The sequence below is a fragment of the Crocodylus porosus genome, unplaced genomic scaffold, assembly GCF_001723895.1.
Source record: "Crocodylus porosus isolate Cpor-Errol unplaced genomic scaffold, CroPor_comp1, whole genome shotgun sequence".
Lineage (NCBI taxonomy): Eukaryota > Metazoa > Chordata > Crocodylia > Crocodylidae > Crocodylus > Crocodylus porosus.
Window position 1 is genome coordinate 24032229 of NW_017728951.1, and position 22198 is coordinate 24054426.

Sequence of the window (22198 nt, forward strand, 5' to 3'; positions counted from 1 at the left end):
GGTTTGGGCCTTGCCTGACTGGTGGTGGGGGAGGATACCCCTACAATGTGGGGCCAACAGGCAGATCATTGCTCTGTCATGGAGCGAGCGGTGTTGCCACAACTAAGAACTGGCTTCAGGAGGGAGGCAGGGGGTCTGCTCCTAGCACTTCCCCGCTAACCTGGGGCCTTGTCAGAGCTCTGGTGGAAGGGGGCGGTAGGAGCTCAGTGCAAGCCGTGCATAGGTGCTCGGCCTGCCTTAAGCAGTGGGTGCCTTGGTGGGGGGGGAGTATTTTTGGGGAGATGATTGAAGAGAGGGAGGTCACTAGCCCTAGAGCTCACTCCCCGCCCAGCCCTTCGCATGTTCAAGCGTTGGCAGGACCAGCACGACATTGGGGAGGAGGGGCTGACTCACGCCTTGGTATTGTTGCAGCTTCCGCCTGGCCAGGATTCACAGAACCGAACTGAGATGATGCACGGAGACCCCTGCCCACCCTCCCTCCCCAGCACCCTGCATAGGGCGGCTGCTGGCTGAAGGCTTCCCGGGTACGACGCAGGGAACCAGCCTGCTGGAGACTTGAGCCGGGGCGGTGGCAGCGGGGCAGGGAGCAGCAACAGCGGTGTCCTTCCTTCAGCAAGAACAGGCGAGGCCTTGCAAAACCCTTGGCCTGAGCAAACAGGACATGGAGATGCCTGTCTTCTCCTGGTGGTGGCTAACCCCATGTCATGTTGTCTGCTCCAGGCCAGAGGAGCTGTCACAAGTTACTTCCTTTGGGGCAGGGGTTAGGGTTTTTTTGTTTTTTTTTGTTTTTAAACAGCAAAGAGCGAGATGGAGCATAATGTTGTAAAACCAGAGATGTGGGCTGTGTGCATTCTGCCTCAGCGTCTGTCACAAGCGGCGACGGGCAGAAGCTGGGGAAAGGGACCCTTTGGCCTGGGCACGCCGGGGGCGGAGGGAGGTCAGCAGGAAGGCGTGGGGGTCATGCAGTGGGGGGTGCTGCAGTCGTACTGCGGGGTGGGAGGCGGTCAGCAGGGAAAGGACGTTGCAGTAAAATCCACGTGGCTGGGTGGCGACGCGCAGAGCGGGCGCCCAACGCTGCAGCAGGGGCTGCGGCCCGGGCGCCCTCGGCCAGACTCCAGCTGCCGCTAGTGTCTTTCTCCAGCAAGTTGAGGCACACTGAGGCAGCCAAGGCATCGGTTTCTTCCTCTCCAGGGCGACTGCTGAGCTTGCCAGCTGCCTGGCAGGGGGGAAAGGGCTTGTCTTACCCTTAGGAAAAGGGTTTTTGGGGTTTCTAATTTCTTCTTTTCTGCCTACCGGACAAGTCCCTTCCTGCAGTGGCTGGCAGCCCCTCTGCCGCTCCTGAATCCCTCATGTGGTCCTGCTCTTCGAGGAGGGTCCTGCGCCCAGGACGGCTCCCTCTCCTCCAAGATGGTTCCCTGATGCATTTGCTGTCCCTACTGCCAGCCATTGCCACCCATTTGGGGCAGGGGACACATCACCACAGCCGCCTTCCCAAGCGTTGGAAATGCCTCTGCGCAGTGCAGAAGAGGCCGGAGAGCTCCAGCTGTTGCATTGAGATAAAACATTAAATCCATTGGTAAGAGCAGATTGCCTCAGCTTCCCTGATGCCCTGGAGTTCAGAGCCAGCGGCTTGCTGGTGGGGTTGGAAGTGCAGTTGCAGCTGGGCCACCCCCTCGCTTGCCACCCCCAGCGGCCCCAGGGTGGTTCAGATATCAGCTCTCACAGACGATGAATGAAAACGGGGGCTCTTCTCCCCGCAGGTCCTCCTCCACCCCACCCCTGCCAGCCCCGCGGCTCTAGGTGCTGCGGTAGGTTTTGATGATATCCTTGATGGCCCGCCTGCAGATGGGGCAGCAGGCATTAGCCATCTTCTTGAGCTTCAGCCCGCAGGAATAGCAGAGACACATGTGCCCACAGGAGTAAATGACTGTGTCCACCATGTTCTCGTAGCAGATGGTGCATTCGTCTCCCCAGGCCCCCGAGACGGAGGGGGAGATGGGGGACTCCGGCATGCTAACCGGGGAGTTCGGAGCCGTGCCTGCAAGGGAAGGGACACCGTCAGTCTTTGGGCAGTGGGATCATCAGGACGAGGGCAGCTGCTGCGCTGGGGTCTGGAAGGAGTGGTTTAAGTGCCTTCGTCCATCAGCAGCCTTTGCTTCTGACGAGGGAGGTGAGAAAAGCCTGAACTGTGCAGCTGAGTCGCTTCACCTGCATCGCTGAGGAAGGGAAAGCAATTCCTGGCTCTAGCCCTTGGGGATTTGCTTCTGCAGCAGCAAACACCAGGCCCCAGCTCGCGTGCAGTCATGTGCATGCAATGCAAATCAAAGTGCCCCTGGGAAAGCAGCACCTGCAGCAACCAGGGATGGCACCTGCCCTTGGCTCGCCAGCACCAGAAGCCTTCCTCTGGGTGGCAGACATGCCAGTCGAAGGGGACGTGGCAGCTGCAACACAGCTCCACCTTGCACTTGGGTGCCCAGCAAAGCTCGGCAGTGGAGAGTGGGCTTTTCTAGCAGGGATCCCCCCCCCGTGCTGGGACAGAGGATGGGCTCGTGGTGAAGACAGGGCAGAAGCCCTGAACTGCACTCCCACAGCCTCACTGAGTGGTCTTTTGGATCCTCAACTCCACCACAGCCAAGCTGGCCAAGAGAAACCCTGCTGGTCATTGCCCCTGCCTCAAAGCATCTTCCAGGTCAAACAGCTTGGGAACAGGAAGGTCCCCAAGGGCCGGCAGGCTTACTGGCTCTCCCCACCTCAATGGCTGGGGTGCACCATGCTGGAAAAGGCCCTGGGAGTCTCCAGGAGGGAAATGCAGACAAACAGAGGCAACACTTACCGCTGATTGAGCTGCAGAGCAGGCCTGAGCCGCAGGTGGTCAAGATTGGGTCGGAAACCCCGCTGCAGAGGGTGGTGGGGGAATTGGGAGCCGAGGTGGGGGAGCTTGGTATGGATGGGCCCCGTCGCTCGGCCAGGATGGTGGAACCTGGAGAAGAGAAAGCCAACAAGCCGTGGTCGATCGCTGCCTGGGGAGCCAGCCCCCTGCACGGGACCCGGGGCTGGCGACAGGGTAAACTCTCCCTCCTCTCTGCATTAAGGTGGCTTGAGCTCTGGGAAAGACACTCAGCCCTACAGAAGTCAACTGAACTTCAAGAGGGCCGGGACTGTTTCCCTTCCCAGTAAGCCTGGGGGCAATGAGGCACACGCCCGACCCGCTGTGGCTGCCATCAGCTGGCCTGGAAGTGGTGCCAGCCTCAATGACCCCTCAAAGCAAGCTGGATTTCTTTTAATCAACACACAGGGTTACAGCTGCCTTTTAAAACGTAGCTTTTCCTTGAACCGAAGCCCCCCACCACCACCACTCCCCCCCCAGCAGCCTGATACCACCGAGGGGACCCCAGCCAGGACCAGGCCAGCCCGCAGGGGATGGACTGGAAAGAGGCTGCGCGCACCACCTCTGCACAAGCCCAGAGCAAAACGTGGTCCTGGCACCAACCGGGCCAAGCAAGGGAGGTCCAGAGCTGCTGAGAGGGAGACGTGGGAGAGCAGCAGCCCAATGCCGAGCGCTGGCCTGGGGCTTGAGGCCAGGCCCTTCCCCGGCACCTCTTTGCAAGCGAGTGTTATTGAGCAACCTGCTGTCCAGCTGCTGCTGACTTGGGAACAAGGCAAGGGAAGGGGGTACACTCAGTCTGGGTCTGAGACCCACAGGACCCTCGCCAGTGATTTGATGAGCTCCAAGAAATCATCTCTGTGCAAATGCCCCCATTTGCCATAAATGCAAAGCCCCCCAGCACAAGGCAGGTGGCACCTCTACCAATTTCACATGCATTTCCTTGGCTCACAGGGGCCTGAATGCAACCCCTCCTGTACAGGGAGTTGGCACCCGTAGCGTTGGGGTGGCGGAAGCCCAGCTTGGGACACTTGCCTGCAGAAAGTGCTCAGCCAAAGAGCCCACATCTCAGAAACAGCCTGGCCACCTCCTTCACCCTTAGTGTGCTCCTTGTCTTGCTGCTATAATAATATAATTAGCTTAAATAACACACCTCCCTTCTTCGCAGCTTTTGGGCCCTGGCTGAAGACATGGCAGGGCTCAAGCAAGATCGATGCTTATTCGATTCTAATACTTAAGACTTCTTTATCTTACCAAGGAGGCAGATCAATGGGCCAGAGGCTGCTTTCGAGCGAGAGAGCGCCAAGGCCGGCTGGACGGCCTGAGCGAGACACCGCAGGGACTGAGAAGAGGACGTTCCCCTCCCGCCAGCTTTGGGAGTGAAAGCATTCCTGCAGTACAACTGGGATTGAAGGAAACTACCAAACACCACTATCCACCCCATGCTGAAATAAAGCCAGGTGCTTTGCATGCGAAGGGCATTGGAAGGGAGGCTCCTCTGCCTCAGTTTCCCACCACCGTGCAGCAGGTAAAACAAGTGACGGCCTTCCCCGTGTGCCCCGCGGCTTCCTGAGCTCCTTAGCAATACAACCAGGGCCGGAGGTCTGGGTCCTCCTGCCACTTTGCCACAGTTGCTGCTTGACTTTGGCCTCAGTAGCTCAGACACCCTGTCTGCATTATGGGGCTATGGCTTTTTGCAAAGAGGAATTTGTGACTAGCACATCAGTGTGCCAATGGCCTTGTGGGGAAAAAGGGGGGGTGAAAACAAAGCTGTTCTGGGAAGGATCAGGCCTCTTCCAAGCAGTTCAGGACCTCTTTTCCTTCTGAATTACTTATAAAAGAAATAAGGCCACAAGGGCAAGTGCTCCTGTTGTGCACAGCCAGTCCTTCAGTCGGGGCCACAAAAAGCCAGATCCTTTTGTGCAACGGACCTCGTGTTGTCAAATGTATTCCCGTGCGCTTGCCTAATGGGCAGAGCCCTCACCCAAAAGTGGGGAAACCAGGTTCAAATCTGGCTGGGGGGCAAAAGAGTGCCTTGAATGGCAGGAGGCAAGGATTTTGGGGTGTGCTCTCTCTTTTATGGGACCAACAGCCTGGTTGGGATAGACTCAGACAAGCTTTTGAAGACAACACACCTTTTGGATCAGAGTGGGCCTGCTCACGGGCTGGCAGCAGAGAGCCAAGTCCTGTGAATCGAGCCCGTGGCGACTTGCCTGAGAGCAACCCTGCTGGGCGGTGGTGCAGCCGGTCGAGGAGCCGAGGGGACCGCGGGGGCGAGACGGACAAATCGAGCAGGCTGCACCGTGGTCCTGGCACTTCCCCAGACAGCTACTTCGTCTCGTCTGTGGTGAGAGCGAGGAACCGACGAGCCTCTGAGCTCATCCCCGCAGTGCTCAAGCCTGGTCATCCGCAGAAACAGCCCCTTCAGTTCCCTCCACAGCCCCCGCTCCAGCCAAGCCAAGCTCGGCACGCCGCAGCTTCTGAGGTTGCTTTTTTGTTTTTTATTTTCCAAATTTCCAAAAAGGTAATGAAGACTTTGACGTGCAAAGCCTCTGGAAAATGCTTGAAATGTCAGGTGCATGTTTGGAAAGAAGGGAGCGTGGCATCGCATTTGGGCAGACACGGGGAGGCCTCTGGGTGCCCCCAGGTCCTGCTCAGCCCTCGCAGTGCCCACGCTCGGCCGAGCGCACGGCCCGGCGTGCTCCAACCCCACCAGGCTAACGCGCTGGGGTGAAAAGGAACAAAGTCTTGTTCCGGCGTGAGCGATGCTGAGGCGTGAGCAAATGCAAAGCTGTTTTTGTTGCATCGTGTGAGGGGAGCAGGGAATGGTGCCAGCTATTGTTTCTTAGCATCGGTTGCTGCCTGTGTTCGCCATCCCACTGCGCATTGTTTCTGCACGCGTCGCCTTTCTATGCAGCACAAAGCGCTGCCTGCTGCAATCGGGGGCAGGTTCACGAAAAGTCTTGAGCTGGAAGCAAAGAGCATTTGGCCCCTGCAGCTCACAGCAAAACCCTGCTCAGAGCAACAAAGGCCCTGAAAGCCAGAGTCCTGCACTATGCTCCTTCCCTGGGTCTTGGAGTCCCCGACTCACCATTCCTCCCAGCTTCTCTGTGGCTAAATGACTGGCCCGAGGTCAGAGAAGTGAGTCTACAGCAGAGCAGGCAATAACATGCACGTCTCTCTCCTACAAGTCTCGGCTCTGACATCTAGCCCCGTGCCGCCTCCTGTCATCCAGAGCCCGCAGCCCGCATGGCGTGGACAGCGTGGCTCTGTGCATCCTGGCCCGCGGGACAGGATGCGGCACGTACACCACCACCCCAGAAGCAGCCGTTTTATAAAGACACCTGGCTTCTGCCCAGGGTCATCTGTGCTGCTTCGCAGACCTGGGTTAGTGGCTTTGTTTGGCTCCCCTGGCACCTGTAACGGGGGAGCCCGGCGTGAATCGTGCTCTTCCTCCACTCTGCTTTTTCCTGTCCTGTAAAACGCCACGTACTGTGGGTCTCGTGCAGAGAGGTGTTCGGCACCCACATCTTCCACTGACGTCAAAGGGAGGGGTTGGCAGTTCTTCAGGCTTGGAAAGACGACTTGCTGGCCGAGGGTGGGGTGGAGCGCGGGTGCTCCTGGCACAGAGTTAGTCCCTTGTGTGGGGTGGGGATGCCTCCCGAGGTCCAGGGTGACGGGTGCAGTCAGCAGCCCTGGCACGGGTATGATACGGTCACAGCGTGCCTACCAGAAGGGAACGGCAAACAGCCGAAGGCATTTACAAAACAAAACCCTGCCTCAACCCAGAGGAGGTTGCCTCCAACCAGCTCACATGCCTGGCTTCAGCTCATCTCGTGAAACTGAGCATCAACCCGGCCGGTTCAGTGATTTTTCACCGCCGCCCCCGAAAGGCCCTGGCAGCTAGGGACGGATGAAGACTGGTCGGCAGCATGGCTTCCTGCAGTCAGGCCAAAACTTTTTAGAGCTGGAGAAAAAACACTTTCCTAGATGGCCGGCCTGGGCCTGTGCAATTAGCTCCCCCAAGGATGAAAGGCCATCCCCGCTGCTTGCACAGCCCCTTGATCTGCCTTCTCCATCAGCAGTACTGAGCAGCATGTGCCTATTAGCCACCAAGGCACGTGCTCCCCTCCCTGTGCCCCCAGGGGACAAGCCGCTCAGATGGATGCTAGCCGTGCTGCTGAACCCGAGGCTGCACAATGCCCCGATGCGGCCAGGACGCGTGCGGCTCCAGGCCATCGCTGGGAATTAAAAATAACCCAACCCTGCCATCAAGCCTGCGACGGCCTGGCTCCTGCTGAACCCTGCGGAGCCGAGGTGTCGCTGAGGGCTGTCCAGGACACAGCCAGCATGGATGCCTTACGAGCACCGGTTGAGGAGCATTGTATTGACCTGCATGCCACATGCACCAGTCCCCCAAAAGATCAGTCCCCCAAAACTGGGCTGTGGGAAGGTAATGGTTCTTCACTGGAATAGCAGCATGGAGACACTGCTGCACGATGGCAGGAGAGAGGATAACCTTCTTGCAGCCTCTCTCAAATTGGCTGCTCATCAAAAAACTGCTGCCGCTACGAGAGAGTCTGCGAAGGGTTCACACTGGAGAAGTTGGTGGTCATCTTGCAGTACGGTCTTTCCATGAAAAAGATGCTTCTGAGTAAATCTGGCTTGTTTTTGCAAAAAACCCAAAAAACAAGGTGCATGTCATTTAGGGGCATGTGAGAGACTGCAGTATTCTCCTTGCACACGCTCTGCACAACTAAAACTACTTCTTGTCCCGCCTGCTCCCAAACCTACTGGAAAGACATCCTCCAGTGTCAGCGGCCCTGGAGGCAGGTCCATATTCCAGGAGGTTTGCTGGCATGATTATCAAGCTCCTAGTGTTAGATAAAGGCTAATGTCTGTGGAGCAACAATTAGTCACCGCTCTCTGTTTCCATGTGGAGGACCGCCAAATGCGCTAAAAACATGAAATGCTGGAAGCCGTTAAATGTCACCGAGAGAGAAGAAGGAGTCCATACGATCACCATTGCTGACCATCACTTCTAGAGGAGCCTTCAGCTGCGTTCAACAGAGATGTTGTGGTCCCAGGACGGGGGGAAGGACCGAGATCCAGGGTTTGTTCCCTAAGATCAGCCACTTTTAAACAGTGGTGGTAAGTTTTGAAGTGGTGAGATCTGGTCTTTTGGTCACCTGTCCCTTGGATCTGGTCTCCTTTAAGAAAGCTGTATTAGTTGAGGAGAGTCATTGGTACCTAACTGGGGAAAGGGCTTAGCAAAAGGGAACCTGCGAGGTAAATATAAGCCATATATTAGGGCAAAGGGCTTCCTAAAACTGCCAGAAATGAGCATGCTCCTGTAGAAAATCAACAGCGAGCAGGCAGGAAGATTGCCCTTTCCTGTAACCACCATAACAATCATCTTTTCCTCTCCGCACCAGGCCTAATCAACAAACCTGATTTCCAATTTAACTCCTTTGACCCTAAAAATCCCCCACAGGCGGACACTAAACTGGATTACAAACAAGCGCATCAAATACACGGTGTGTTTGATCAATGTATTGATCTAAAAGCAATCTGCTGCTTGGAAAGCTTGAGGAGCATCCCTTGTGCAGACAGGGAGGGGGATATGCTTTCCCTATTGTAAAAGCTTATTTCTGTGACTCATTTTCATGGAGCATTCACAAAATGGTGAGTTTGGGGGGTCCTGCTCATTGCTGAGTGGCCCGCTGAGCAGGAGCAATTAAAAAGAGGTGGATAATGGTTATATGCAAATCACACATTTCATTTCAAGCCCGACACTCGCTCAGCATTTGCTAGCCACCAGTGGCAGTGATTTGCTTGGACAGCAGCAGAGGTCGGTAGGACCCTTCCAGGGAGGCCAGCAGGCAAAGTGCAGCAATTGTCACAGATCTCAGGTCTTTGTCACGCACCACGGCACACGTCCCGGCCGAGGGTGATGCCGAAGCCTGCAGCCATTTCCCAGCTCAGAAGCCACTAGCCTGAGGGAAGCAGGATCAAAAGCCTTGGAAGTCAGCTGAAAGCACTGAGTAACCTGGGTAGCGTTGGGGGCTGGGCAATGAAGGGAGAAAAGGAGGCGAATCCTCCTTGACTTTGCAGATCTTCACCTCCTTGCCCTGACCCCTTTCTCACTGACACAGAGCCCAGTACTTCTGCATGTGTTCAAGGTTGAATCTTGTCAGGCCCGGGACTGTCACCCAGGGCCACGAGGACTTTGCCTCTGAGAGCCTAATGCAACTGGACTTCCCACGCTTCGAATGAGCGCTGTTTGGAAATGAAAAGACGCCCGAGACATTTTCCATACAGCCTGGAGCTTCCCCTTTTAAACAGGGGGAAGAAAAACCCCCCAACATAAATATACATAGGGACTTCCACCTTGAAAAAACTTTGGGACAGCATTTACTGCCCAGGGCAAACACCAGCTGAAGTGATTCATTTGGTGTCAGCTGTTTGCAACTCCTGTCAAGGTTTTTTATGGCTGGCCCTGGAACACTGTATATATATGTATATGCATTACCTGTCAAGGCTTTTTATGGCTGGTCCTGGGACACTGTATATACAATAGACACCCCCTGTGTACACACTGCAGGAGCAGTATTTTCTTTATCGTGCGAGCTTCTAATCTGCCAGCTCAGACTTTGCTCTGCTGGGCTGTGGTTGTTGCCAGGAAAACTATCGCTGCCGTCCAGGAATTGTCCTTAACTTGTTTGAACGGCCTCTCCTTCCTGGGAGCTGGGCTGGGCTGCAAAGTCTGGCCCTTCCCCAAACATTGTAAAAATTTTTTTAAAAAAGGGGAACCTGCTTTGCCCTCCCCAGTGCAGTTCTGCTTTCTCATGGGTTGCCGCCCCTGATGCATTCATCTGGGGCTGATTTATTGCTGCAAGTTACAGGTCAAACAGGCTGATCCCTCTCCCTTGGAAAGGGATACTAACAAGCTTGGTGGCCCGGTCCATAAGCTGAACGAGGAAGGCGAAGAGAGGGATGACACGATGGCCCTCGTAAAGACCAGATTCTGCCAACTTCCGGTAGAGTTACTGATACTGAGCCTAAAGACCGGTTCAATGTGATCTTCTCCATGCTGGAAGATTCACACCTTCTGTCTGCAATGTAGATTGAATTCAAGGACCGCTCCTGCAGGCTTCCCGCCAACTGGGTCCAGAACAAGTCACTAGGAGCCAACCTGGCTTCACCTTTTGAATGCACCATCATAAAACAAAGCAATACAAAGGTATCATAGCTAGCTGGCGAACCATCCATCACTGGGTTATACAGAAACACGAAGGCTCAGGAGGGAGGTGGCCATGTCCATGGCTCTTAGTAATTAGATAATATATGTATTTGCAGGTGGCAGGTTGTGAGGTTCCCACGGTGATCCAAACAATGCTATCTTGATCACGGGCCAGCGGCTCCTCTCCCTCGGGCGGGCTTGTTCTTCAAACCGAGCCGTGCATGCCAGGTCGCCACTGCCTCTCAGACCACTGGCAACAACTAAGAAGCTGCTCTTCCCGCTTCATTAAAAGTACTTCCAGCTTTTTACCTTTTGGAAAAGAAGGAAGCTATGGAGCGCAAGAGCTACTCTCTTAAGCTTTCTAGCAGTTTCTAACGCCATAGTCCGGAAAAATAGAGCAAGGCCAGCACTGGCCATTGCACACATCAGTACAACGCTAAATGCTACATGATGCGCTCGTAAGATCAAGACCTCCTGTGGACCAAAAAACAACGTAATGTGTTCAAGCCATTAGGGTTACGCTGAAGCTATGGCCCTGCCGTTCGTAGCGCTAAGGAAAGGCAGGAGGGAACTGGCAGATGCACTGCAAAAATTCATCTCCATTTCTTTTGCTTTTATGCAGGGAGAGCTCTGGGGACGGTTAGGATGCTCCTGTAGGCTTTGCACTGGAACGCACTGGGACAGACCTCAGCCCATTCTCCTTGCAAAAGTTTAAAAACTACATGGTCCAGGTGCTGCTCTTTGACCGCCTGATTTGTGCTAAGCCTTAGAGGAGCCTTTTAGAGGATCAACATAGAAAATGAGGGGTGGACACACCTAGTCCAAACCCCTGGTCTAGTCCAACCAGCCCCACCTAAATCATCTCAGCCAAGGTGTTGTCTAGCGTGGTCTTAAAAAACCTTTGGCTGAACATTTCTGTTAGGTAGGCAGGAAGGACAAGAAGCGAACCTCATCCAGCGGGAGAAAGCTTTGGGCCCCAGGAGAAAGCAAAGACATACAACTGCAACCTTTTAGCTTCCATAAGAACAATAAATATTCCCACTCCTTCCTGCATCTCCCAGACGGCTAGTCCTTGGCCTTGGAAAGGCAGGGGGAGAACTTGGTATCTTGTTGTCCCTTCTCTGATGGCAAATATACCTGGAAAGAACAAGGGCTTTGTCCAAAAGACACCCACAGAGTGGGGTGAGAGCATACCAGTGAAGGGCCAGGACGCTATTTATCTCCATGCTAAGAAGAAGAAAACCCATCAGCAGTGAGCTGCAACCCTAGCAAGCTTCTCGCAGTCGAGGGCGCAGATGAATGTGATTAATCAACTCCAAGACGGCTCAGGTCATAAGAGACGGGTAGTGACAATCCTAGATTAAGTCCAACGTGGACAAATTAGAAAGAATCCAGCACAGAGCAACCAAAATGATCGGCTGTCTAGGAAATGCGTCTTATGAGGAAAAGTTGGAGGAACTGGGATTCGTTTTGTCTGGAGAAGAGAAGACTCAGGGGAGGGATTTGATAACAGCCTCCAAATACATGAAGCGTGAAAAGATAGCGATAGACTGTTCTCTTTGGCTGCAGGAGACGAGACAAGAAATAACTTAAATTGCAGGAAGGGAAATTTGGATATTAGGAAGTCTCTACCCTTGGAAGTTTTTAAGAGCAGGATGACTATGGTCTTTGTCCCTGTCTAAGCCATTGCAGTAGTCAATCCTGCCTTGAGCAGGGGTTGGTCTAGGTGACTTTGACGTCCTTTCCAGCCGTATTTTTCAACAATTCAGATAAAAAGTTTACTACCTATGGACGAATTCAGAGCCCAAAATGTTGACTGCATATAAATCAAGAGGTAAGCCTTTGAGGCCTTCCAACTAACCCCACCCCAACATTGTCAAAGTACAATGAACAAGATATTCATTTTAAAGCCATCAAGACCAATCCTAGAAGAACCACCAACTTGCTGTGGCACGAGGCAGAGCGTAGAGTTCACCTCGACCCTCAAAACCACACGAAGGTCACAAAAGCCCATTTTGGCTGGGCTACTGCTTGCAAACCCTGGCTTGGCGAGCAAGAGGGAAGCAGTCATCTGATCTAATGCTTCAAAGCCCAGCACAAGGCTGATATCGGGGTGGCAGCTGGAGCTGGGAAGCAAGTAACTGCACTAAAGACCCTCCTTGCTGCTCCTCTGAATTTCAATTGTATGTTTTATCAGGAAAAATTAAAATAGGTGTTATCGGCGAGTTTAGTCTATCCTGTCACTCTTGCGAGTAGCCAGGAGAACTCACGCCAGCAATCGGTCAAGAAATATGCAGGCTTTATCTTCCCTGACAGCCAAGCCATAATTCAAAGGGGCTGGTGAATTAGCCCATATCCCGTTTACTCAATGCCGACAAGCAGAGGCGTGATGAGATAAGGGAGATCCATATATCAGCTGTTATGAACATTGCATTGTATCTAGGGATCTTTTATTACCGTGGCGGCAATAAAGGCTGTTCATTTCCACTCTCACGGAGGAATGAACACAGAGGGCAGGCAGCTGCAGAGGTATACGTAAGGCTACAAGCACCACAGCTGTAACTGCATTTAGGTAGTTGCACTCAACCCTTCTTCTCTGGAAAACAGCTATGCTCAAAACAGTGCTGCCTGACACAGGATCATAGAAAATGAGGGTTGCAAGGAGCCTCAGGAGGTCACATCTCATCCAAGCCCCTGCTCAAAGCAGGACCAGCCCCAACTACATCTTCCCAGCCAGGGCTTTGTCATGCTGACCTTCAGAGTTACCAAATGCCTGGGAATTGCAGTCCAGAGTCGCAGCAGCAGGATTTTGCAGGGCTTCTCATCAGGATTGCTACTTCACCCACTCTGGCGATCTTCAAAAAATGTCTCGACACCCATCGTCTGATCGCAGCAGTCTTTCCTGCCCAAGTGCAGGGGGACTGGACCCGATGATCTGTAAGGTCCCTTCCAGCCCCTAACGACTATGAAACTATGAAATCCCATGTAAAATTGAGATCCAGCCCTTAACAAAGGCAAGCCAAGCTCTCACCGGCAGCCCCCACTACCAGCTTTGCACCGACAAAGCAGCACATGCACCCCCTCCATCTAACTCTGGGGCAGTTACCACCCTGCCATCATGATCTGGGAGAGCAAAGCACGTGCTGTACAGCAAACAGACTGAGCAGGGGCTTGAGACGCAGCTCTCCTGAGTGCCCACGTCATCCCCAGGCCTTGCCGCTGACGTGCCAACTCAACAGCGGTTTGCACAACAGCTGACAGACCTGTATGGGGGGGGGTGAAACCACACTTGTGCACCTCCTGAGACAACACATGGTTTAATTAGCCTAGGCGAAGAGAGACACTAGGATGAAAGGCGCTTTTCTATGAGCAAAGTGAGCAGATGTAAACTTTCCTACTGCCGGCCCTGGCTGAAAAAGGCAACAGCAAGGCAAAAGGGTCACTGTAACCTGAAAATCTCCAGTGCAGGGCTTCGATGGCACCGCCTACCCCGTTCTGTAGGATCCCTCATCAGACAGATTCTTATTATGCTAATTTTGCTTTTTCCATGATAGATGTGACAAGGCAAGGGACACAGCAGGCTGGCTGTAGAAGGCAGAGAAGAGTCCCAAAGCAATCGAGGATGCAGTCCTCTTGGGTATCTTTTGCAAATTAACATTAAACTAATGCAAGCCTAATTCACGCACAAAAATACGACCCAGCCTGATGGAAGGGTTCATAAAGCATGGGGGCACGTAACACAAGTTCATTTCTTTCCAAGGCGTGTTGAACATTTTAACTTGTTCTCGACATACACCAGAACCGCAGCGCCGTGCTTCCAAATGGATTCTGCTGAAGCAATAAAGGGCTGCTTGCCCTGCAGTTCCCTGGACCTTTAGCCAGTTAAGAGCCATAGACCCAGGCCTGTTAAATCTGTATCTCTTTAATGAGTCCATTTTCCATACACAAAATCAAAAACACGGTCCATAAAACTCTGGAGCGCCTCTAAGTGAATGCTTGTTAAAGGAAGAGACCCATTATATGCATTTTTGTGCAATAATGTTATGCATTTCCCTGACTTCAATTGTCATGTGCTTATTTTAACTCCTTGAATGCTGGCATTTTCCAAAGTGCCAGAACGATTCAAAATGGGGATGGGTCAGGTTTCCAAAATGGCAGAGGTAACATAGTGACCGTGTCTATGCTCACGTCACCTATGGCTGGCCCGTGCCGTGGGTGGGGGATCTACTGCTGCAGAAAACTCCCTTAGCTCGAATGGCAAAAGCGCAGGTATCCAAAGCTGAAGAACCAGCGTCCTCGCCCTCACTCCGCCTGCGCCTGTGGGACTGATCTAGCAATTGCACCCACTGTCTGCGCCACTGCCCCATTCATACTTCAATCCTTTGCACGCCACCGCAGTAACTGCACACGCGAATTAGGCACACAGTTGCACTCTTATTTAACTCCAAAGCCAGCTGCAGCCTGCTGATCATTTTGCACTGCAGCAACGAACAGGAGTTAGCGCCGCCCCACTGCCCAGCAGCATAACCAGGGGTGCATGGCTGGGCGCCGATTTAAATTGGGCACGAAACGGCAGGTGCCCCTGTCGCTCCCTCTGATGCAGAAGCTCCTGGTGATGTCTCTGTCCTTCTCGTCACCCAAAACAGAACCAAACAGAAGGACGATGGAAACCACCCCGAACCTACGCCGCATGGCTAACTGCAGAAAGAAACAAAGCTCTCTCCCACCTCTCCATCTGCAGCCTCCTAAATAAGATATGATCCATACCCTCAAGAGCTTGGGAAGCCCAGACACCTTTCTGCTGTAGCACGCGTCCTCTTGTTACTGGGTGAAGTCCAATGGCTCCCTTCCTGCTGATGACTGAATATCCAGCAGATGATCCCCCTGGTAAGACTACTGATGTAGGCTAGACTGAATAGGAGCTGGGGGGGGCTAGATACCAGCAGCGCTGTGTTACAGACCTGAATGCTTCCTCCCTTATCCTTACTTTAACAATGTGCTCATTTATTTTTTAATTACTTAAAAGATAACTTTTGCCTCAAAGGAAAGGATGACCTTCACTAGGGAGCTCCCCCAAAAAACTCCCCAATACTTTTGCTGCATGTATGTACTTCATTCGGAGCTGCAGGAAAATTATAACATGCGCCACTAGTTGGCTCCTCCACAAGCAAATATATCGACTTATTATTGCTAAAGCTTTTCCAGACATGAGTCATAACTTTAAAACCCTACAAGGCCGGTCAAATTTAACTTCTTAAATGAATTACAGCATGAAAGGCAGGCCAATACATTCAGCCCCATTCACTTCAATCTTTCAGGGCCCTCAATAATGCAAGATGCTTACGAACAAAAGCTGTGAATGGTAAATCGCTGGTTTAATATGCTGGTCATGTCCACTCTCCAAAGAAGGATGCTGGGTATTAAGCCTGAAACAATGACAATCCTCATGGGGGATTTTAATTCCAGGTGGTTTACGATAAACCAGGGGTTGCTCCTTTCCCTTTTCACCTTTCCTCGAGTTAAAGTGCAGCTTCCTCGCTCGGCTAAGTCTCCTCTTTCAGTGGGAGCAGAAAGGGAACTTCTGCTATTCGGTTCAGACATGGTCGGTGATGACTGTGACTACTGTACGTGTCCACAGTCCCCTAAAGACCGGTAACTTTTCTAGGCCTCGGTTTTCTGCTTAGTTGCAATACAATGGGCACAGCTTTCAGGGCCACAGAAACTACTGAAACCTTCTAACCCAGACTCCTGCCCATAGCAGATATAAGTCCCCTCCATTCATTCCCAAATTGAATCTAACTACTATGAAGACATCCTGGATGGATTAAATTATCTGCCATATTCCCTGGCAATCTGCTTCGATGGCTAGTTATCCCAGCTGTTAAAATACGCCCTTTATTTCTTGACAACGTATCTAGCATCAACTTCTAGTGTTATGCTTCGTTCTGCTTCAGCAAGGCACCCGTTCTTCATCTTCCACGATATAAAGACGATCGGTCTTTATAGATCGTGATAAAGGCTCATCTTGACCCTCTCATCAACAAGTTCAACAGACTGATCTTACATCTCCCTTTGGAAAGGACTGATATTTCTCATCATAATGCCACGGTGCTTGGATTTTTCTTCAGTTTTTTCCCTCGGCCTGAAGGACTATTTGGGTGACGGGGGAAAAAAAATGAGCTGTTCTCCACTTCCTCTTTATTTTCTGCCTTTTTACCTCCCCTGCAGTAAATTTACTACCGGGCAATGGTGCCAGATGGAAAGGACTAAAAAGTCAGAACTAGCTGTTGACCCAGTCTTCACAACGACGTGATTTGTTAAAAAGGAGGTGCCCCAGCGGCTCTCGTGATACGGCAGCATTTCCTTTTACTGCTAGTAGGAAATAAAAAATGGCAGGTGCAGACAGGACAGACTTTCATTCATGGTGATCCCATGTCAAAGTCAAACAGCCGACCCAGGGGTGAAAAACTCAGTGTCTAATAACCAATACCTTGCCCCATCCATCCTCCCAACTCACTACGCTTAATCCTTCAGCCTGCGCAGTGTAGACAGCGGTAATCTTATCTGTGTTGAAGGATGAGGCAGCAAGGCTGAAGATGGGAATGAAACACGCTGACTTTAATTTCCTGGCTTTTGTACTTTAGGTCCCTTGCTCCGCTGTTTCTTTCACGCAGCGTAGTGGGACTTGAATCACTTCAATAATGGCAAGCATGCTACTCCAGGAAGAGATTTCCACCAGCTTTTTATTATATGCTTTGCTGTAAAAACTGCCAGCACAGGTGCCTAGTGCATTAACCTACGGTGTCATTGCTTGTCAAGCTAATAGACAACTTTTTTTAGTCTCAAAGCACCCTTTATTTGACTCAAAGCCCACCCCCTCCTCCCCTCAAAAATGCCAGATCTTAGTCTTTACTTGTTTCTTGATTAAGGAAAAAAATAGAGCAATTCTTCTGTTGCAAGGAACTCAAAATGAGCACAGTACATCAGAATGTTTTTTGAACTCTAAATTTCTATTTGAAATCTCTGGGTTTATCTTGTGAAGCACAGGTAAGGTGTTTGCACACCTAACAGTGCTGATACCATGCAGCACCCCACTGCACCCTTGCAAGGGTCACACGGGACTGGCTGAGGAGTGCTCTAACACAGCTTTTGCAAATTTGCAATGAATACTATGGCTGAACCATGTTTTTCCTCTTGCAATCTCACCTTGATCTTGAATATTGCAAAAACAAAATACAGCAGGTCATTCCTAATATGCATCCAATTTGCCATCCAAAAATGCAACTATGTCAGAGGACAAGATTGTCTTGGCCCACTGCTTGGACCCATGTTGGCTTGGCCCACTGCTTGGACCCGTGTTGGGTATTGCAACCACAGCCACCAAGGGAAATGAAACGATCTGGTTCTGTGAGCAGTTTCACTTCTGTTGTACCATGGCACCGGAGCAGCCCGAGTTAGGAGCACTTATGCTCAACCTCTTGGTTCTTCCTCATGCCAGGCTACAACAGAGCCATTTCAGTTAGCATTTATCTGTGGGCACAAAGCTGTCCAGTATGACTGAGAGCACCATGACTTCTCTGTAAATAGCCAAATTGCATTTAAAAATACTGGCATTTTATGGTAGGCCCACATAATGACATTCCCACTTCTGGTGTGCATCACACTCATGTATTAAACCAAGTTGGCAGTTCAAACAAAATGTTTGGTGGGAATATGCCAGTTCAGGCCAAGTGTGTAAGTAAAACACACACACACACCGATGCACACCAATGACCTTGTGAACAGACCACCAGGAATATCCGGACTCATTTCCATTCTCTGTCAGAGGCAGACCAAGTATCTGAACCTAACTCTTCCCTACCGCAGATGCCCCAACCACCATGTCCGTTGTTCCCAGTCCCTACTGCATCTGGTGGAGAACTGAAACATCTTGCTTTCATTGTCCCAAAAGAGAATGGGAACATTTTTCAAGCGACGGAAAGCTCTGCAGACCAGGAAAGCCCTCTCTTATTCTGCTCTGCCCATGACACAGGTAGCAGAACTGGTGATCTTGCAAATCCCCCCGATGGCTCTGTTCTTCCCCATGCCTACCATGACTTTTAGGGGCCCGAAGATGCCTCTTTTGTCACTTCTGTGATCACGTAAATGTCCCCACGTCCCTTGCAGGCTGGTTGGACTTCGCCCAGCACTATCCAAGCAGTGTGCTAGCTGAGAGCAAAGCTCCCTAAGTGCCATGGGTGGGGCCCGATGACCTGTGAGGTCTCTCCCAATGCTATGAGATTCAAGACCCATAATCAAACTGGACCCAAGGGGCTTTTGACAATTGAGCTATAATCGGATGAGCAGTGGTTAGAGCATTACGTGATCGTGTCACATTTGTTACCTCTGCACATTTTTAATTGCAGCAGGATGTTAGTAATAAACACTTATATCCATTGTGCATCGATCTTAGAAAGGTCATTTGAGGTCTTTAAGCCTGTGGGGTTGCAAGAGGCTGGACCTGGCGACCCCAAAGCTCCCCTCCAGCCCCTTGCCTCTGTCTCCTCTAGTTTCATCATAAATAGCTTGCTCTTTTTCACGTGGCATTGCAAGAGAAAGCCCTGCAAGACAGAGGAGCAAGATCACCTCATTCCCAAAAAAGGAGACTCTAGCCATCAGCTGTGTTCCAAATACTATTATTTTTTCCATTGGGTAGAATGATTATTTTGGTAGTGGGGCTTGAAAACAGACAGGATCAAATTTCCAAATCTAGTTATGGTACTCCCCAGCATGTCGCGTTAATCCACCAGATGCATGTATAATTATGATCACTGCATGCCTAAATCAGGCATCTAAGTGCGCAGCTAAGAACGCACCGAGGAAAGGCTGAATTCCCTTCTTTCTCTAAAAACTGCTGGCATCTACTCAGGTCCAGATCCCACAGTCAGGAGTACAGTACCCAGCTTCACTTGAGATGAGGCGTGGCATCACCAGAATCCAATGAAATACGTACAAGAATAATCAAATTTTGCATTAACGTGGAGGAGGGAAAGAAGGGACTTCCTACAGAAACTACAGATGAGTGCTAGGCCAGGGTCCCTGAATTCAAAGAGAGGCAAGAAATCCTCAGGAACAGTAGTAAAACCCCCCCCACAGATAATGAAAGGGAATAAGAGAACGTGAAGACGTCTGCCCAAGACATAGAGGAGCAAGGAGTGGGTCTGAGATGAATACGCCACGGAGATGGGGCACGTGTCCATGAAGGGAGCAGCATCTTTCAGCGTTACATCTAGCCCCAGGCTCTACAGCATCCCAAATTCAAGCATTTGGCTTCAGCCAAATAATTTTCCAAGCCCAAATTTCTTAATTTAAACTGTTTCTTCTCCCTCCACAGCAGAAGTGACAGTAATTAGAGGGTGTTAATTAATAGTTATTTGCAAATCCTTTATTAAGAATTTAAATAATCAGTGTGTCTCCATTGGGGTTTCTGTAATACAGGGTAGCTTCCAGTGCCTGTATTCCAGGGTCCTTTGCCACCAGACACCCTCCCTTCAGCAAGAACTGACATTCAGATCATTTCTTAAATATCCTGAACAGCCTCTGAACAAATGCCCTGGCTGTTATTTAGGGAGGCTGCGTGTAGCCATGTTGGTCTAAGGACACAGGCAAACAAGATTGTTTGGGTAAATCCAATCTCTTTTCTTAGACCAACTAAATAGTTGGAAAAATTGTTTTTTGCAACCTTTCAGGTACAAACACCCTTCTTCAGGCAGAGGGAGAGTTTACTCTGCCTGAAGAAGGGTGTTTGTACCCAAAAGCAAAGGACAATTTTCCCAACTATTTAATTGGTCTGATAGAAGATACCACACATTGACCCAAAGAACCTTGCCTGCTGTTATCTGCCTTCTGGATACGCACTTGCAAGAAACTGCTCTCCAAGAGTTGGACCCTATCCCCAGATGGCTGTCACGTCAGCATCAGCAGGATACCAGGTTCAAGATGTTTCCTACCTGGGGCAGGGGGGCTGGACCCAATGATCATCTGAGGTCCCTTCCAGCCCCTAACATCTATGAATCTATGAAAGAGGAAGAGGATTGCTCATGCAGGGAAAGGGCTGTACCTCCCCACAGCTTGCTGCCTCTATGAGATCTGCCCCCACATCACGGCAGCTTCTGCATGTCAACATTAGTGCCCGTGCTTGTAACACGGGAACCTCCATCCCCATGCTTTCAAACCATAACTTTCAAGGCAGGACAGACCTGTCTCTTTGCCATGCCCGAGACCACTGCCATGATCCGGAGAACATATACCACAGGCCCACTGCGTGGGCAGCCCATTGCCTAACTGAGCAACGCACCTACTTTCCAGCGGCACTGAGCCCATGCCCATGGGCTGCTCCTCAACTCTAGCATGCTTATGGAGGGTGGTATAGAAAGAAATTGTCGCGAGCGCTACCCATAGTAATATTTTTCGTAAAGGACGGGGATCTCAGAGTTTAGACTTCCTTTCCTGCATCGATTCTGACTTCCTAACTAAACCTGGAGGAACCAAACAGTTCATCAGCCTCTCACAGTTCGGGCCTCCTGGCTTGCCGAATGAACTTGTCCGGGATCCCGAAACAGAGGGGTCTGTCGCTCTTTAGTTTCTAACCTGCTTAACCAGGCTCTGATTTCGTAAGAAGGGATCAGCAGGGGAACAACCTCTGGAGACTAAAGATGAGCAACCCACTGGCCCAGGAGCAAGGAGGTGGGTTTTACAGCCAGCCCTGCCACAGATTCCCTGTGTGACCTGGTGACAAGTCACATCACTTCACCCCACCTCCATTTTCCCATGGGACAGGGTGACGCTTCCTTCATTTCACCGGGGGATCAGGATGCTTAATGTATTACTATTTGCAAAGAGCTCTGAGATGCTCAGATAAAAGAAGCAGAGTCAATCCAAAGCACGGTGTTGCAACTCAAGTGTCATCTGTGAGTTCATCACATTACAGGGCCCCTGGGTTTTTTTGGGTGGGGGGGTTGCACAAAACAGACAAAAGATGATCACCTCCTATTTTCATTGCACTCCCCTCCCTTAGAGACGAGACCCCCCTGGATGTTTTGCACGTCAAATGGGAAAACGTACCCAGAACTCGGATTTGCATCACGGCTCCGTGCAGACCAAAGAACATCCACAGGGGCTGGGAGCAGTCCACGCAGACCTGCATGCCGGCGCTGGCCCCGTTGTGACTCAAATGCAGCTCGCCCTCCGAGTTCACCACAAACCCCAGGATGTCTCCGCTCTGCAGGGGCACCAGCACGCGACAGACCGCCCAGAACTCCTTCCTGTCCACCAGAGACTCCGGGTTATAGGGGAGGTCGCTGGGCCTCAAGGTCCCGGGGTCGCAAGAAGTCACCCCGTACGACAGCGTCCCGGTGCGCGAGGCGTTCGATTTGTTAATTTTGACGAAAATGGTCTCGTTGATTCGGAGGGGCCTGCTGGTGAAAACCAAAGTCCTCTCTTCGCGGGCGTGCTCCAACCGGGCCACGGTTTGGTCGTCCAGGATTTTGATGTGGGCTCCCCTGAGCTGGTGGAAGCGGAGGTCGCTCTCGAGCTGGGACGGGAGGAGGTGGGAGTGCTGGGAGTTGAGGGAGTTTTGTGGGATGGGGCACGTGGTGGCCATGACGTGGAAGTTTTCTTCCTGGAGGTTGAGGTCACAGAGGCTCACCGAGAGCCGCGTGTCCTCCGTGTCTCTGCGCAGTGAGGGCCGGCGGATGGCCGTGAAGGATCTGGGGCGCAGGCAGTCGGGAGGAATGATTTCGCTGTCTGCAAAGCAAAAAGAGAGAGAGAAGGAAATGGATCAGTCAGGAGATAATGAAAATATCCAAGAGTTAATGAATTGCTCTCAGTTTGAAGGGAAAAGAAAAATAGCAAGGAGAGGCTCCTTCCAGTAATTTTTTTTTTCTTTTTCTTTTTTGTTTTGAGCAGAGCAAACAGAAGAGCATCAAATACGCGTGCAAGTCTGTGCTACCCCTGCGCTTTCCCCACCGGACCCACCCTCATCGCCATTTACGTGTCGGCGGAGGCAGACTCCAAATCAATACAAGGAATCG

General features: G+C 51.5%; 1 protein-coding gene across 2 annotated transcripts in view; it reads right to left on the reverse strand.

Annotated features, from left to right (window-relative positions):
* Window positions 1-765: 765 nt before the first annotated feature.
* NEURL1 (neuralized E3 ubiquitin protein ligase 1) overlaps window positions 766-22198 on the reverse strand; it is a 205823-nt gene continuing 184390 nt past the window's right edge. For both annotated transcript variants that reach the window (XM_019556031.1, XM_019556032.1), the window contains exons 4-6: window positions 21231-21911; window positions 2834-2980; window positions 766-2038 (exon numbers count right to left, since the gene is read on the reverse strand). In XM_019556031.1, coding sequence (XP_019411576.1) covers window positions 1797-2038; window positions 2834-2980; window positions 21231-21911 — 1070 coding nt within the window. In that variant the 3' untranslated portion in view covers window positions 766-1796. The remainder of the gene's footprint in view (window positions 2039-2833; window positions 2981-21230; window positions 21912-22198) is intronic.